At 37.0% G+C, this 19216-nt stretch overlaps 1 protein-coding gene across 1 annotated transcript in view; it reads left to right on the top strand.

Annotated features, from left to right (window-relative positions):
• Positions 1-9056, top strand: part of ENPP3 (ectonucleotide pyrophosphatase/phosphodiesterase 3) — a 35626-nt gene extending 26570 nt beyond the window's left edge. Inside the window, exons 21-25 of the mRNA XM_066179168.1 lie at positions 3116-3251; positions 3763-3840; positions 5220-5352; positions 6880-7036; positions 8542-9056. Coding sequence (XP_066035265.1) covers positions 3116-3251; positions 3763-3840; positions 5220-5352; positions 6880-7036; positions 8542-8715 — 678 coding nt within the window. The 3' untranslated portion in view covers positions 8716-9056. The remainder of the gene's footprint in view (positions 1-3115; positions 3252-3762; positions 3841-5219; positions 5353-6879; positions 7037-8541) is intronic.
• The last annotated feature ends 10160 nt before the right edge of the window (positions 9057-19216 follow it).

Here is a 19216-nt window from a genome sequence, read left to right as displayed (position 1 = left end):
TGTATGTTCTTTGCTCTCTGTTACATGATACAATTTCTGAAAAATGTAATTATAGTTGAATGAACCTCTGAGTGTTCAAGAGTATGTGGATCCAGAATAAATTGTTGAGTTTTCAGGGTCAGTAAACTAATGGACATCCATGAGCTTACTTGCCCTTATAATTTGACCCTTTTTCTAAGTTGCCTTGGGGAAATAGTTTCTATGTTGATTATTCTGTCTGAAGAGGACTGTTATTGATGTCTATGTGATTTCTTATTTCACCAGTACAAATATGAGGAAATTATTTTTATCTAATGTATGCTGCTAAAATCATAGTATTTCAGAAAATTTCATTCCATACTTTCTACTGATTCTTCACTGCCTTGGTTGAAAGATCATTAATCCAATCCTGAGAAAACTAAAAGTCATTTAAGCAAATGTCCATTTGAACAAGGACTGTTTATAATTCATATTTGAAGATCTACCCTTAAACCTTGCTATGAAACTGCATTACCCAAATGAAAACTAGTTAATTATTTAATAATTTTTGTCTGATTTTGCTTTAGAAAGATTAAAAAGTCCCACCAGAGCTTCAGTCTTCTTAATTGAGCTTAAAAATACCTCAAAAACCCAAATAACTTTTCAGACATTTTTCTTTGTTGAAAAACAAATTCTCAGATAGCAAAGAATCATAGAAGGTTAAGGAGTTGGAATGGACCTTAAAGATCATTTAATCCCAGCCCAGACCTGCCATGGGCAGAGACACTTCCCATTAGGCCAGACTGCTCAAGGCTTTATCCAACTTGGCTTTGAACACTGACAGGGTTGGGGCATCCACAACCACCCCAGGCAACCTGTTACAGTGTCTCACAACCCTCACATGAAAAAAATTTCTTCCTAATATCTAACCTAAATTTCCCCCCTTTCAATTTGTACCCATTACTCCTTGTCTCATCACTACAGTTCTTGACAAAGGGTCCCTCTCTGGCTTTCCTGTAGGTCCCTTTCAGATACTGGAAGTGTATACAGGAAGTTTTTGCTCAACTTAACATTTAAATTATGAGAAGTACATATTTTGAAGGAGTTTCTTGTAGCAGTTTATGCAATAATGTGGGAAGCAGTGAATGACTGAGACTGAAGTATTGGAGGATATAGGTCACAGCAGACTCTAACACAATGATGTATGTTTTCTGTAGAAAGAATAGGAAATAATAATTCCATCTGTAATAGTGACACAACAGTGAAAGGCTCTGAGTGTAAGAGCTCACATACTGACTTACCTTGCACATTAAGCTGACATGATTTTTATTACATGAGCTATTCTAGAGAAATAGGCTTTTTAAATTGTAACACCTGTGGAAGGACAGGGATAGAGCTAATGCCTTTGATTTTAAGATTTGGCTGCAATACTTGGGAATGACAGAAAGTTGCACTTTCTACAGAATTTTTATTACACCCTGGGTTAATTATGTTTGGATGCAGCCTGTGCAGTGCTTTATACAATTTGTAGGATGGGGTATATCTCATAAGCTATGTAATTATGTAGCTATGAAGAAGGGCTTTAATATTAAACTAGGTAATGCAGGTTGTGCTTTTGCTGGTTTTGTGTGGTGTGGAAGTTCTGAAACTGGATGAATAACATACACCTGCAGACCTTAAAGATGTCAGGATTTTGGTTAATTAATATTCTCAGGAAAAAGGAAAATTTAAGATTGAAGGACATTTGTTTTCTTGAGGTTTTATACTCATCTGCCTGGGAGGAAGGCACCTTTTCTTGCAAAAAGACAAGCACTCCTGAAGGGAGCTAAATTTGACATCAGAGGCCACAGCAGATGCTTAAATTCTGTCATGTAATACAAACAACTCATGCTTCTTGACATTATTACTGGCTCACCAAAAAGCAATAACCTGCATCAAAAAGGACATTTCATGATGTCATAGGCACAGCCAATTTTCAGTTTTAGCTGCTTTCTTCAGGAGACATGGTTCTTTGACCTGAAATGAAAGGAGCCAAATTGGTGATGAATGCTTGGGTTTTTTTAGGTTAGTGTGTGTGTTGGTTTGGTTTTGGGGTTTTTTTTTGGTTTTTTTTTTTTTTTTTTGGTGTTTTTGTTTGTTTGTTTGTTTGTTTGTTTGTTGTGGGTTTTTTTTTTTTTTTTTTTTTTTTTTTTTACACATTATCTGGTCAGGAGTCAAAGGAAGACTTTTGTCTTTTATATTTCATTCCATGTAGTAAAAATGTTTTCCATTAATATACAACCTGGCCATAATATGGCATCTACTTGAATTCTGATAAAAGTAACTAAAGAAATTAAGTCAAGGAGTAGAAAGAGGCACAAGAAGAACATTCCAGTACTTTGTTTTTTCTTGGTTTTAATTGATCAAAACAAACAATGTACTGAAAATCAAATTAGATGTTTAACTTCTGTTTATAAAGGTATAATGCAAAATATATTCAAGTCTTACCAAAATGAAAATAAATCTAAATGAGGATGAAAAAAAAGTTAAACACAGAAAACCATATTCATATGATTTAATGTTATTGTAAAATTATGAAAAATTGTGTAGAAAAGGTTATAGAAAAAAAATGTGAAGGTTATAGAAAGAATTGTAGTCATCAGAATCACTTTTGGCCAGATCTTAGCATGTTAACATGTTTTTGTGAAGTTAGTAATGCCAATAAAATGAACTAAATTTACCATGGATTTATCTGTAACACTTCAGCAGCACAAATTCTTACGGAGACTGCATCCTCAGATGCCTAGATGAGGTGATAGTGTCATTTTTATATACCAGCTGCTTTCCAGGAGGATGTGACATCGAGTTTGTGTTTCCAGAAATATGTAACAGTGACAAATGAGTCAAATGTGAAATCTTTTTTTGCCTAAGGTGTAACCTTATTTTGCTGCTACAGTTTTACATGGTGCATACAGATTTCCTTGAATTACCTAAAAGCAGAAGCAGGAGAAAAACACTACTCAGAAAACACTAGTGTCCATTACTTGCATTGACCTGATTCACTATGAAAATAGGAGAAGATTCAATGAAGTCCATTCTAGAAAGTTGAAGCCATACAAAGCATTGGCTTAGCCACAGCTGTGGGTGTAAGATTTCTTTTTTTTTTTCCTTTTCACAGGAAAACACATCTCCTCTTCCTCCCACTGTTTCAGACTGTCTGCGGCCTGATGTTAGAATCCCTGTTGCTTCGAGCCAAAATTGTTCTGACTACCCAGAAGGGCTGACCTTGACCCACAGTTTCCTCTATCCTCCCAGTGAGCATGGTTCTTTTTATAGAGAGACCTTAGAAAGTCTTAATCAGCTGGATGTGGGTTTATGTTTAAACATACACCCAAACACCAAAACAAACTTCTTTGGATCAGCATGTTGGGCAGAAAAAGGTTTCCAGTGTTCACAGACTGACCAAAAGCAGGGCAGCTGCTACTTTTATCTAAATATTTTTGGTTTAGAACACTTTAAGGTTTTTTTTAAAAATGGAACAACTTGAATGTGATGAAAACTGGTTGGAATGATGTAAAGGGTTGGAAGGAAAGACCGTCTCTCTTCCTCTGCATAAATATTAATTTCCTATTTTCAATTTTGATAATTATTATTTTTTGAGTAGGTTTCTTGAACAAATTTGGATATGTTTGCAGTAGGATCATGCACTCATGCTCAAATGTAAAATGTAATTGAATTACATGTACCTAAAATTTATATTGACATATGGATCAATTGGTCTTTGTATAGTATTCCATTCACTTGTATTTTGGTCTCTTTATGTAGACTACAATTCATCTGCTCTTGAACAGTATGATGCCTTACTCACCAGCAATATTGTTCCCATGTATAGAGCTTTCAAAGGTAGGTTGCAAAATTTTGATTAATTATGATTAATTTTCTATAAGTATTGTTCTGGTTTTGATAAGGCTATCAAGAAAATTTAAAACATTATTGCATGGTGTGCTCTATATCCAGATGTTGTGAAAATATACTTAAAACATTTTAAAAGTAGATGTTTAAAAAGTTATGACACAATTATATGGGGATCTTTTTATTTGTATAGTCCCATCTGATTTCTGCTTATCTCTCCTTACCTATTTGGTTTTGAATTTGCTCTTCATCTCCTCTGTGCTGTCCTAACATGAAATGCTAGCTTTGAAACTCTCATAGAAATTTCCCTTGGGAAAATGTTCAAGGTGAATGAAAATGGCACTTTTTCCTTTTTCAGAATCTGAAGAGAAGACCTCAACAATATTAATCTTGCAATGCTATTTCTATAATAGATATTTTTATTATGCAAGTGTGGTAAACTCTTCCCATTCAGCCTGAGTCACATTTGTTTGTAATCATTGATAAGAAATTTTCTATAACTGCTTATGATCGCATTTTACTCTTAGGCCTAGGCTCATTTTCTTAGAAAGTGCATAAAAAAAGAGGAATTATGTAAGGAAAAAGTTGGAAAAAATCTGATTATATAACTACCTTTCTAATACATTCAGACCTCATTTGTTCATTCAGTCATATAAAAAACCAGAGACCCAGAAGACCTAAGTGTCTTTAATCTTCCAAGTAAACCGCAGACTGAAAAATCAAAATTTTCAAGGAAAACAATAAGGAGTTTCTATAGACCATAAACAATTGGTAAATCAATAGGAGATGGCCTCAATGCCCCAAACCCGTCAGGTTTTTTTGCCATGCCAGTTGTAAATATTTTGAATAATCTCACTAGCTTATATCCTACAAATTTTGTTTTTGCAAATAACATCTGTGAAATAAGCCAAATTGTCTAGTGATGTTTGGTATGAGTTCTGTACAGTTAAACTAACACTTAGGTGGTGAGTACTCCTCTCACCAAACCATTATGTCAGTTCCTACTATTTGTCACACTGCAGGTACAGGCAGATCAGCCAGAAATTAATAATCTCTCAACTGTAGGTTTTTTGATGTAAAGCTGAAAAATGGATCTTCAGCTTTAGATCAAATTGTTATATGCTCTAGTAGTGCAATTTGCCTTCCAGGACTATATTAGCATTTACAGCACCTCTTTCAATGACAAATGGGAGAATGTCCCTTCTGATGAAATCCAAATTTTGTGTAATAAAGAGTTGATTTTATGGGCAGTTTAGTTCTGAACTGTTTTTTATTAATCTACAGTGAAAACACAAATATGCTATTTTTCTTCAGTGGTGAAATTACTTTAAATTGATATTAATTTTGCTTTTGTTTTCCTTTTATGACAGACATATGGGACTATTTCCATGATGTGCTTCTTCAGAAGTATGCTAGAGAAAGGAATGGGGTAAACGTTATCAGTGGGCCAGTGTTTGATTACAATTATGATGGCCATTTTGATAACCTTGATGAAATTAAGCAGTAAGTACATGGAAAAGTTAGGAGTCAAACTCTGTATGACTTCCACTGTGCTTCCACACACAAAAAAGTTATTATTTAAAAAGACCAAGAAACAAGTATAATGGAGAATGCAGTATTCTCTTTATAACCCTGCATCCACTATTACTTATACAATAGGAAATGCTCTTGCAAACAGATACAATACTGTAGAAGTTGAAGTTCTAGTAAAGAGTAAGAAACTGTACAGCTACGTGTGTATCTCTATACACATGCACAGGTACAGTCTAGTAATTAGTTTCCCAAGATTATGCCTAGGTTTTAGGGTTTGGGCCTCTGCATCAGAAATACTGGGAGAATATATGACATTTAAATGTGCAAAAGACATGCTTAAGCATAATTTTCTCACTTTCATGTTGTGCTCACTCACTTGTTTGTTATTTCTTCCTATTGTCTCAAACTGATGTATTTCATCAAAGGTCAGATTTGTGTGTTTATCTTCACTGATAATGTAACTGGAAATGTAAAATGTACCATTCCTGAGAGGCGCCTTTGCATAACTATGAAACATCTGACATGTTTACACATAAATTATAAAGACCAATTATTTATGTCAGTGAATAAGGATAGAAGGAAATAAAACCAGAATTAGAACAACTTAGATTAGGGAAAATATCTTGTGAGAGTAAGAGCATTTATGGAGTAGAAGGGTGTTGGGAAATCTGCACAGCTGAATCTGTTACTGGAGATGTTTTATTCAGGCTAGACTTGACCACATCTGTTAACAATGGTTTGGAAATGGGAAAATCAGCCTGCCACGTAGTAGGAGGGTGGAAGGGAGGAGGGACTACAACTTCCTTCCAAGCAGAATGCTGTAATACCCAGCTGACCACATAATGCTGCTTCCAGTTTGGAATAAGCATGTTTTAGTCAGCATGGTTAGGCAGTCATACAAAGTAGTATAATAATTTCAGTGATCATGTTTTGTTCAATACTGATCAAAAAAGCTTGGGAAACATTCAGGTCCTTGTAGGCAAGAGTGACCATGTTTACAGAGTAGTAACAAAAGGGCAGCAAAGAAATTTTCAACTGAGTATCCTAAACTGGTTTCCATAGCACACAGCCATAAATCACTGTTCTGGCATTTCTCAACGGCAAGGAGTCATAAGTTGATCTTCTCATCACTGTCCTCCAATTCACATGGTTGAAATTCTTAGTATAATGAAGGGCAAATATGAAGCTCTATTCTGACTCTCCCAGAGGTAGAGACTTCTGGCTTTGGCAAAATAGATTATTGACCATGTTAAGCAGTCCCGTTTCAGTGGGACTGCTTGTAGCACACAGAGTAATTAATCTATGTATGTTTGGCTGTTCATTAAATAAATGGTGAGGCTGTCTATCCCATCAGGTATTTTTTCAATTACAAAAGAAATTTAAGTCATATAGTGTTGAAAGATAAATGCTGAGATAAATTCTATAAATTTCTAATTGCATCAGTGGTGTTAATACTTGATATCTCAATAAATGCCTTAATTAATGTTTGTTTTGTAGGTATGTAAACAATACAAAAATCCCTGTCCCAACCCATTACTATGTGGTTCTCACAAGCTGCAAGAACACATCCTATACTCCACTGAACTGTTCAGGGTCCTTGGATGCTTTGTCTTTTATCATTCCTCATCGACCTGACAACACTGAAAGCTGTGCTGTAAGTATAGTTCTATGTTCATGTGTGCCAATGAACTTTGTGAACTGATTCCCATTGAAATCTAGTAATCCAGAGAATCTTTATCAGTCTCTAAATTAACTCAATCCCCATGAGCTGGGAATGAGCTGAGAGTTAAAGCAATCACCAGAAGAGGAAGGAGCACTAGGAGAGGTAGCTGGAAACTAATGAGATGATAGGAAGCAAGGAAGAAGAAAGGAAGGTAAGATAAGAGGACTGGGAAATCCTGTCACCTGAGAAGGGCTGACAACAGCAGCAGAGGCAACAGGGAGATATCTTTTTGGAAGACTGGAGGATAAACTTACTCCAGAGGTATCAGAGGACTTTGAGTGTTATTCCCTTCAGTGGCTAGAAAATTCCTTCAGTTGCTTATTCCATCTCTATGAGAAATTAGACAGCAGGCATTTGGATGGATGGTCCTGCAGTTAAAATTCATACTTGAATTAAATAAAATCTCTGCTTACCACTAACAGTGTAAATCTTATGCCTTGTAGCAAACAAAATACATTATCTGAGTGTAATATGTATTGTTGAGGCTGCTGAGTGTCTATTCCACAGACTCTGGGGTTTAGAAGGTTCCTAAACTCAGTGTTAAACAAGTACAGCTGCAGAGACTTGAACTGGTCCTCACAGACAGTTTTTAGTGTATTTATAACTTGGAACTCATAACTCCAGACAGGTGCAAGCTTGCCCTACTTGGAAACAACTTCTGTGTCTCCCGATTTGTAGTGTGGATAATCCACAACTTCCCAGTGAGATCTTTTTAGTTGTTGAGGGTTGACTAATTATTAGAATGAATTAGTCAATATATTTTAGAAATTGACTGTAATTTCTAAAGTTTAGCAATAAATCCCAAATATCTTTGCACTTCATATTCATCATGTTTGGCAGTAGCATAAATTTAGGATCATTTGCATCAGAAGCAGATATTGTTAATGAAAAAGCAAATTACCATCTATTTGCAAAAACTCCCTTGTAGCAAAAGTGCAGAAAATAATGGTTTTGATTGATTAGTGCTTACAATTCCATTGTTTTCCCCATCTAACCTGCAACTATTGTTGCTGTCCAGAAATCAAGACTGAACTTCTGTAAGGACTTTTTGTGAGTTATCAGCTACCTGTTGCTTGACTGACCTCAGCAGTGCAGCTAATTTGTGCTGTAACTAAAAACTATCCTTATGTGTGTTTGAAACCTGACTCTTGCATTTTGTAGTTAAAAGTCGCAACTGCCATTTCAGCATAATTCTTCTTTTCTGTCACTTTGGAAGTGGAGAGGTGGGTAGAAGAGACATCCACGTGATTCTGTTTAAATGAGATCCCTAAAAGCAAGGCTGTAAAGATGTCTAGAAAACCCTGAAAGAAGTTTGACTGACTGGAGGCCTTTCGTCTGTCAAACCAGGTCAAGCACTGGTCATTGCCTAACACTGCCACCAAATAACAGAGGACCTTTTTTTTGTGTTTGAACATTGTTCTTGTTTGTTTTAACAGGAAAATAAGACACCTTCTGAATGGGTTGAAGAGAGAGTTCAGGCTCATTCTGCACGTGTTCGGGATGTGGAGTTGCTAACTGGGCTTGACTTTTACCAGGAAAGAAATGAATCCGTCTCCGAGATCTTGAAGCTAAAGACATTTTTGCCAGTATTTGAGACTGAAAGTGACTGATTATCTTTGAGAAAGGGGTCAGTGCTTGGAAGAAAGAAAATTTAAGTGATTTCACTTATTTTCTTGCTCAAGTATGTGGGAGTATTTTTCAAATTTATGTTTCAGTCAAGTGTTTTGTGCCAATAAAATTTGAATAAAAATGATACATAAAATTATCTAAAGTGAATTAAATCATTATTATTGAGCCGGGTTTTCAAAATACAGAATATATTTTTTTATTATGTAAAAACTAATGAATGATATTACTATAAAAATTCATGCCATATTATATGTGATATTATATATATTATGGTAGTAGTAATGATTAAAAAATGCAAAAGAAACATACTTTATACTACAGAGACACCAGAATTGTAAATTGTATATAAATTCTTTACAATGGAATTGAAAAAATGAAACAGTTTAAAAGGAGTGTGTGTGTTTTTTCCCTTGTGTTTATCAGAGAGGTTATGTTTCTCTAACACAAGTATGTCCTGAAATGTTCTGGATTTCTCTTTCTCCCCTATTAATTCACATGGAAACATATTCAGACTCACAAAAATTTGTATGTAGTACAAATGATCATCACCTGTGTTTTCCACTTGGGTTAATTCATTATGCTAATAACAAGTGAAGTGAATGAGCTATATTCTTGTACCCCTCAGAAATCATAAAACAGTCTGAACATGAGGAGGTGAAAGAAATGCTCTACACAGAAGAATTTTGTCTTGATATTTACCTGTATTTGCAATTATTTCCAAATGCCTGGCGATAACAAAACATTTGTGTCTATTTTTAAATAGTTAAATTTGAGATGCACAAAATTAGTAGTAACATCCAAAATAAATAGACACTCTTTCTGTAGAGACTTTGTACACAGATACTCTGTAACACTGTGCTGTACACAGATTATTACTGAGGACATGTAAATAGGACAAGAGAGTGGAAATTACCAGATTATGCTAATACAAAAGTGTCACCCAGTAACAGAGTGTTAAGATGAACTACTCTACTACAAATGCTGCTAAGCGCATTGCATTTATGAATAACATAATGATATTCATGAATGAAAAACAGCAGACAATTGATCATTTGATTTATTGGCACAGTGGGAGCATTTTAAAGAATCATGTCAAAGTGTGTTTCAATCTATAAAACTAACTGTGAATTGAAGGAGCTATGTCTGTTTAAAGAAGAAAACTTTAAACTTCCAAACTTTTTTTCACAAAAAATCCAAACCCACCACAGGACATTTTTTTCCCCAAGTCCCCAGGATGATCAGTGTTTGCCCACATACCGGACAGAGTTTAGTAATACTGATCTTAAAATCACAATGTTGCATCAAGCTGAACATAAAGATTTTTATCTCAGGGAAACCACTACACCATCACCGAGTTGTAGTTCACTACCCTACAATGTTGCGACATCTAAGTCTGCCCACCTAAATCAGAGACTTCTGCTAAACTGCCCCAGTTAAGAACACAACTGTTTTCTCACTTCATGGTAAATCATACCCTAATTCAAGTAGAAAAATCTACACTCCTACTGTAGAAGAGGGACAAAAGAACAGTGACTAAATTATAAAATAGATTGGATTTATTTTACTCTGAAATGCTGAGAAATTCAAAAGTTAAAATAACAACAAATAGAAAACACAAAATAATCACCATATTTAACTTAAAAACATAATCCTCCTTCCTTAATCATTCTGCTTTGTCCTGAGATCTAAGAAATTATGCTGTTTCTGAATATTTCAAACTTCCCTTTTCTAGGGGATGTGAGTATAGCTATCCCAAATTGGTAAGACCTTTGTTTCTGTGTTTTTCAGCCACTTCTGAAACTCCCAAAACTAAAGTGGAATAGCCACAAATTAATCTGCTGACTCTAAAAGCAGATGTTGCCAAGTCTCAGCTCTCAGAGCCACCTTCTATGTGAGAATTAAAAACGTAAATTCTGTAAAACATGATTTTCCATAGATAATTATTGAAGCTAAGAAACTGAGTTCTCCTGTAGACACTGAAAATCAGAACCTTGCTGCTTCCCTCTCTTATGCTTGGGTCCTTTTAAGTTTTAGAGTATTAGAACCAAACCTCTAAGCAAACTTGGCACTAGCTATATCTAGTCTTTTCTCTGTAGCAAGGCAGAGTAATACTGACAGAAAGTAGACAAGGGAAACAGCCTGCCCTGCTCCAGAAAAGGCAGAGCAAGGAAAAGCTTAACTGATGTTTTTTTAGTGAGTGCTACTGTTTCCCTAACACCACACCCTAGCTCTGTGAGACTGTCACCATATAAAACAAACCTTTTTTGTTCACTTAATATTTATTATAGAGACTGCTGGCTTTTTGTCAGTACCTCCCTGAAGTACCTTCAAATCTGAGTGAAGACACTGAAGTGGCACAGAACACCCTTTACCATGGACATTCTCCCTTAAGGGAAATTGTGTCAGTGGATATATATAGAAAGGGCTGTTTTTAAAAATTACCTCCTGCACTGATCATGCAATGTTGGTACACAGAATGATGGGATTTTTTCATAAGTAACATGTGCAATTGTGTTTGTAAGTACAGATTTTTTTTCTATCCTTACTGTGCCATTTCTGTGCAGTGAGGGTGTTACTACCTCTGGGTGAAAGACTCAACAGGAAGGCAAGCAAATCTATCATGCCTCTGGATCCAAAGTCTTGAGAAAAGTGGAGGCTCAGGAGTGTCCTCTTAGAGCAGCACTTGCCTGTCCCACCACAATTTCCCTGGGGAGGAAGAAGTGAAGACTACCAGCATGACTCTCCTTACCATAGTCTGAAAGTGGCAGGAAATACAAATCCTTCCCAGACCCTGAAGCACGAACCAAAGAATGGGAGTGTCCTCTGAAGGATGAAAAGTGCTGGCTAGAATTCAAATTGGTATTAGCCAGGGACAGGACTTGGTACAGCTTTGGGTTTGACATCAACCAGACTTAAAGCAGAAGTTCCAAGGACACCAATTGCTTATAGATGTACATTAAGGAGACTTGGCTACTGATGTGTCCCATAAACCAACCTGCCCACTGTCCAGGAAGCTCAGCCACAGCCTGCTTTGCCTGCAGTGGTTGGGAGTCGGAAGGAGAGTGAGTGCTTCCTAAGACTGGCTGCAAAGAAGTGCATTTCTCCAGGTCTTACCCTATGTGAGAGAAGCATGGCTGGGAGGAAGAGTACTTTGTCTTTCCAGAGGCTTTTCAAAGAAAGACATAATTGCAGAGCTTTGTTTGGTGTCTACTTGCCTCTTATCAGTGAGTCAGTCATCTGCTGCCTAACAGATGGAACAACTCCCTAAAAATATGTGTGGTTTTGCACAAGATGAGGGAGTGTACAGAATGGTGTAACAAGCCAAGAGTCAGGGCAGCTTCATCTGGGCAGGTGGCAGGCACAGTCTTTCCTTCCAGCCAAAGAAGAGGCTCAACAAATCTGATATTTGGCAGTAAGGATGGCATTTCTCTGCCAGGTTGTACCTCAACAACAGGTCCCAGAATTACAGTTACAATGGCAGTAGGAGATGATTAGAAACCACTCTCTCAGGAGGGCCATGGCTGGACAAGTGAATTTTGACCACTTTTGTGACTTCAATGGGATCAAGAGTTCACAAACAGATTTGCCAACCATACTAAATCCAGCTGTGCTTGCAAATCACACAGAAAAGGCAACTGAGTTTAAAAAAAATTGAATGACTGTCTGTGGTGCCATATAGCTGAAATAAAAATGAACTCTAGGTCTGGCTCCACATTTTGATGGGGGCAGGAGCCAAAGTTAAGTTCTGTAAATTCCATAAATCAAAACACCCTTTTTTCTCCCTCATTCTGTCCTTCAGTAACCTGTGTTCTTCTAAGCCTGCTTCAGAAAGGATATCCACATTAATTCAGGAGGATCTCTGAATGCCTACAACGTCTAGTTATAGGATAAGATATAGGCAAAGCCCGGAAAAACCTGTATGTAACTTGAAGGTTAGTCTAGGTGCATTTTACAGATCACTGCCAACATAGTGGATCTTAATATATCAAAGCTTTTTTCTTATGTTTCAGTTGAATCTCCTGTGTTTCAGTTTGTGTCCATTGCCTCTTGTCATGTCACTGGGTACCACTGAAAATAGCCTGACTTCATCCTCTTTGCACCCTCCCTTCAGGTATCTGTACACATTGATAAAACCCACCCAGACTTGCTGAGGGTACACTCCGACCCATGGGATATGTTGGACACTGGTGGAGGCAGTATAGACGTCTAGTGACTACTCAGCAGTGGAAATGCCTCAAAGGTCCAAGGCTAAGACTTTTGCTTTTTCAGGAATGCTTTTTAAAGCATTTTATACATTGCTCTGATTTTTTTTTTATTAGTGGCAGAATACAAGCCTATTATTTTGTAGGCAGAATAAAAGTTTTCTTGTAGTCCTGCAGTTCAGACATGTCAGACTTTTTAGTATTAAGTATTAAGTATATTTAGTATTAGTATTAAGACTTTTAAGTATTAAGCCACTTAACACTCATCAGCACAGATGAAAGTTGTGTTGGTCAGCTGTAAACACAGAAGACTCAGTTTGATCAACCAAAAAAATTCCATAACAACTATGGGAACTAACAATCTTTCTGTCCTTCTCTTCATATCGTATACAGGTCATACTACAGAATTCTTTCTCGAATCTCATGAGTACCCAGCTCTTCCAAGGAAGGAGGATTTACAGGGAATTGCTGAGAAAAGCATTTTTGAAAAGAAAGCTCTGTTTGCTCTTCAAGCAAGTGACTAAATGTAATTTCCTTCTATTCAGCTGTGCTGGTTTAGACTTCTTTTCTCATTCCTATTGGTTATCGGGGGAAAAGGGAAAAGCTGATGGAATTGTGTCTAGCTACCAAAACTACATCTGTGAATACCATTTCTATGATCTCTAGAACATTTGAAGGATATCCCCATCAGCCAAGAATGCAAAACATGATTCAGAAATGATACTAAGTTTCAATTTCTCATTATGAATTTCTCCTTCATTTTAGGCAAAAGGATGCCTTATCTGCATCTACAAACACATTTTCAAGAAGTAGCATATTCCAAAGAGGTTAGTTTCCAGCCCTCCTTTCCACTCTTCCCCACGGGGCATTGTCTGCATCTTTTAATCTCATTAATTTATATTATTTTAAAATTTTTTTTTCAGATTACAGATGCTGGATATCTCCCTAACACCATTAAGCACTCCAAATGAATCTTCAGTTACAAAGAGGAGGAAGGTCAGAAAAAAGTGCGCTGTCTGAGTGCAGAAAAACTCAGATTATTGAAATTTTTGTTCCTTTGTGTTTTTAAAAAGCTTCACTGCAAACCCATGGGAAAGGTGAGTTCAAGCTGTTGCTTACTCTAATTCTTTCCACAGAATGAGAAATCTTGCCTCATTTCCTTTACTCAGTTATGAGTTAGATCGCATTTTATGTGGTATGCAACTCAATCTTATGAGTAGTACAAAGTTTTGGAAACAGTTTAGCTGCACAGGCTGAGGAAACACATGATATGAGCTCATATTTGCTTCAGTAAATTTTAATTTTGTATCAGAGAATTTTAATTCGTGAACATTTTCAACAATTTTTCAGGTGCTTTTGGTGTATAAAATTTGCTTTTGGTGGTTTGGCAGCAAATAATTCCATGTAATCTTGATTCCTAAAGGTAGTGCCAGACAGAGTGGAAACAGGATGCTGTCTGATGGGAAGGGAGAGGGCAGGGAGGCCTCTTTCTAAAAGGACTGACTGGTAATGTTTCCTTAGGAAAATTATGGTCTGTGGAGGGCACAAGGACTGGTCAGTGACTTCTCTTTGTAGTTGACCTACAGTATTGGGTAGAAGAAGAAACCACTTGAGTTCCTGGGGTTTTTTGTGTGGCGTGTTACTGGCTGTGTCTGCTGTTTAACATCCTGACCATGGTTCCTGCTCATCATTTCTCTTGCTCCAATGTGCGTCTTTGTCTCTCCCCAGCCCTGGTTGTGTTTCTCCCCATCATCTGTGTCTCAATGTGATCTTTGTCTTCTCCAGCTGTTGGAACTTGTAAGGAAAGAAGTCTTAGCTCCTTTCTCCAACTTGGCCCTTAGCATATGGCCCCATTGCTCATGTGCCAACCACGCTTCCTAAACCATTAATCTGGAATAAAGCCAGTATGTGAACTAATTTCATGCCCTGTCTTTGGGACTGTGATCAGGTCCATGCTTTCTCAGACCAGAAATCATACTGTTTCCGCAATTCAGGATTAACAGAATATTTAGGGTAGAAGTGATGAATTTAGTCATTAAAATCACACTGTTTCTGACAAAGGAATAGAATGAGCTATGGGAAACCCAGAAATAAGCATTTTTCCATCACAAAGATCTTTAACATTTAATAACTTGCATGACATCATAACTGTTTGCTGCGGTACAGATTTAATTTAATGTACTTGTATAAAGACCCTTAGAAAATTTCTGTTGGTCTGAATGACTTGTGTTTGAGAACTTCTAAGTAAAAACCATTGTATGAGAAATGCTGCAAAACCATTATATGGGTTACAGAAGTTTATAGAGTTTTTCTTTTAATGTCTTCTTCACAAGCAAAATGCTTGAGAGAAGTAATCCAGCAAAAATGTTGTACTGCCAACTGTTCTGTTATTAAAAGCTACCAAATATTACCAAAAAAGTGCATAAAAGACATTTGAAATCTTTATATAGAAATAAAAAATAGAATTAAATACTTTTGTATCTTGCATAATAAGCAGCATATATTTCAAAGCAGCAGGGAAAAATTGCTATCTGCTGTTAGTGAAGTTATTGAAAGTTCCCTCTTTCCCAACTATGAATAACCTAATATAACCATGGGCATAATGCTGCAATATTACTTGACAAATTTACTTATTGATTGCTGTAAAAAATGGCACCTTTTGAAACACAATTGATACACGACATAAAATCAAAAGGAAATCTGAATAATTCAGGAGCTTTATGAAACCCACTCTAAGAAAGATTATATTTTTTCATAGGATTTGATTTTCTATTTTCTATTACATGTTTCTCTACTGTGATTAATGCAAAATAACTTCATGTAAAATAGCACTGAACAAAGTTTGTTCTGGCTGAAGCTTCTGCTTTATGAATCACCGAATCCACAGTCTAATTCTTGTCCAACCAAACTGCATAGCTATTCTGGACTGCTATAGCATGGGATAATGACATATGGGACATGACACATCAGTGTCCTGTTTTTGCTCAAGGTTTTTCCTGTGTGACATCTTGGTTTGTTTACTGAGGTTTGAGGTTAAACTGAAGAAAACTGTGATTTCCTCCTCATCTCTGATAATCCATTTGCTTTTTAACTGCTCAGTGTCCTTTTTGAACTACTGTAAATTTGTGCTCCTTACTTTGAATGCAAATGAGGTGTTCCACATGCATTGGTGTTTATATGGCCATGGGGGCTTGGCTGCACTGAGGAAGTGTGGGGAGGCCCTAATGGCCAAGAAGAGGAGAGACAATAAAGAATGGCATAATTGCTTCTTCAGATATTAATTCTGAATTGTGTCACATACGGCTACTTATAGGTTTGGCCAGCTCAGACCAGTGGGCACAAAGGTGGTGTGTAGACCTGGGGTGACCATCAGTGGCAGTGAAACTTCCAGGAACGTGGTCTTAGTCATCCTGAAGCCTGTACAGAGGGCTTCAGAAAACTCTTATGTAATAGAAAATTTGCTTCAAAGTGTAAAAGGGTGTCAGTGATTGGTGACATCTCCTGTCCTGGATTTCCAGTAGCTTAACGGCTTGACAAATAGTGATCCACATGGGTTTCAGAGGTGGTTTTTGGAGGTAGAAACAGAGTAGAGCTCGTGCAAGGCTGGCAAAGACACACAGACGATACATTTTTGTTGTTTTATAATACAAGAAAGAGACTCCAAAATATAAGGAAACACTGTAATTCCATATAGGCTTGATGTGATTTCATTTTGGAGCAAAACCAAAGGAAGGCTCTGATATATGGAAAATTAAATCCCTATATGCTTACCTACTTTAACCTCTTCACAAACAACAAGAGATTTTAAAATCTTTTCTTGTTTAGCAGAGCAAACCCAGAAGATGAGAGGAGATAGTTTTTCTAGCTGTATTGCTAGGAGTGATAGTAGGGACAAAGAGCAGAGAAAGAAAAAGAGTTGTTTATAATATAGAAAAATGTTAGCACCCAATAATAATAATAATGATACATAAATTTGCTAACAGTCGATTCCAGCTGGAAATCTATTCCAGCTGAGAAGACAGATTCTCACCAGTAGGTTTCTTGAACAGCTATTCTATGAAAATTGCAAGGGATGAACAAAAATTCTCTGAAGTAAAGAGCTTGGTCAACCTCTGAATCAGCTTGTTACCCACCATAGCAGGCAACTGCCTTCATGACTCACTTGGGCCTGTGTTCTTTGCCTCAGTGAATAATGATTAAGTGAAAGAAGAAAAGACGTTTTTACTTTAGGAAGGTAATGCAAGACCGGTTTGATTGAGGCAGTGATTAACAATGTTTAACAGAAATTAACACCTCAAGCCCATGCTAACCAATAACTTGAGAAACTTGCCTGGGTTTACTGCAATTTAAATAAAAAGCATCCGTGTGGCCAGGATTTGTATGAGCACTGCTGGTGCTGCTATTTCATCAGTCCTAGCTCATGCTCTGCTTTGGTTTCTTGTGAAACATATTCCTGAACATGTGGATAGGAAAACCCTATTCCCTACTTGCTTTACTTCCAGCTGTGTTTGCTGTGTTTGTTCCAGGTTGGGAAGAATGACAGATATCATGCTGCGCCAGAAAAAGTCTGTACAAAGGGCTTTTCACTAGCTATGAGCAAAAGGGCATGGATACAGTTGGTCAGAAAAAGCTTAATAAAAGTTATTTGGGTTTAGTGGGGGATTTTGTGGTTTTTTGGGGGAGGCTGGCTTTTTTCTTTTTTTTGATGAATTTGTCAGATCCATGAAATTAAATGATTTTTCAGAGTCTGAATTTGCCTTCAGTGGTATCCCAATAGAGCCATGTCAGGCAGACAATTTTCAGAACAAGGTTAGATGCCAACACATCATCTCCATGATTTTTTTCTTTCAGGCTTCTCCCAAGCTGACAAACAACCTGAACTCACTGAATCCTGACTGACAGGCATATTAGTTCACGGCCTGCTGAGGTGTCAAAATCCAGAGCCGGAGCAGCTTGCAGGCATGAGTTTGATGCCAGATTTTGAACAACTTGAGTGGGTGTCTTAATAACCAATCTCCTACTTGTTTTGTTGTTTCTCTGTCTGATGAGTCCCCACGCCTGAAAGATGGCTCTGACCTAGTGCTGAATGTGAGGTTTTGAAGTCCTAAAAATTCCCTGAGGGCAGGAAACTTTTTCCAGTGCAACATTTCTGCCATGACTCTCCTCTTCAGCACATCCAAAACTCATGCTGTTGTCCTTGCTTGCTTTGCCAAAATCCTATTCCAACTTCTCATAAGAAAAAGATATATGAATTTTTGTTGGAACATCTACAGAGACTGGGCAAGGCAGCCTGGCCAAAAGGGGAACAGGCACATGATGGAAGATGTGGTCTGCTCAGAAACTTTCATGTCAGAGAAGCTGCCTTGCAGGTCATTTCTATTTAAATCTACTGAGAGCAGACAGAAGATAAAGAAGAACAGCAAAACCCCAAAGGCAATTATACTCATTAAATTTCCTAGATGTGAGATATGATGACTGGGTGACTGTAAGGTGACTATCATAATAGCTTGGTCCCTACACGTTCTGTTATGCAGGATGCAGCAGTTTGTCACTGTTCATCAGTATCATTATTTCATTAGTGTCAGAAAACTACCTAACTCTTATCCTAGGATGCTTGATCTGTCTGTTTTATCATTTGCAGAGTCCCAGAGCTGAAAAAAATGTTCTACCTTTCTGTCCACCTTTCATTTATCTAGGGGATACACAATGCATAAGATAAACACCAATTGCTGATATACAACCTCAGAAAAAAGATCAGCGGGAAAATTTTTAATATGCTTGGGCTAAATGCATGAGGTAAACTGCTAGGGGCTTTGGATTTTTATACCATAAAGGGAAAGAATGGGCAGATTTACTGCCTTGTAGCTTTTAACATTAAAAATGTTGCTCCAAATTATTTTCATGTCAACCATGCAAGGATTCAGTATTTATGTAGTTCACAGGCCACAATGAATGCTTACTTGTCTCTGTTTCTCATATAAAACTTGTAAAAAGATTGGTGTATGTCATGTACTTTGAGGCTTTAAGCTGACATACAAAGGAAAATACAATAATGTCTTCCTTTCTTCCTCAAAATTCATTCCATTAATATCTATCTTCCAATAATTAGTGGAGAATCTGAAAAATAAAAATACTTGTTAACATGCAGGCTTTTGTAAACAAAGTACAGGTTGGATGGGGTACAAGGCCAACAGCACTGCTGGGGCTGACCATCACTGTTTGGGATTTATCCCACCTTATTACCTGGTGCCACCTGAACAGTTCTTTTTTGAAACTGGTG

This window comes from Chamaea fasciata, unplaced genomic scaffold (assembly GCF_029207755.1).
Source record: "Chamaea fasciata isolate MVZ Bird 193981 ecotype frontalis unplaced genomic scaffold, bChaFas1.0.hap1 SCAF_3, whole genome shotgun sequence".
Lineage (NCBI taxonomy): Eukaryota > Metazoa > Chordata > Aves > Passeriformes > Sylviidae > Chamaea > Chamaea fasciata.
This window is presented reverse-complemented; position numbering and strand designations above follow the sequence as displayed.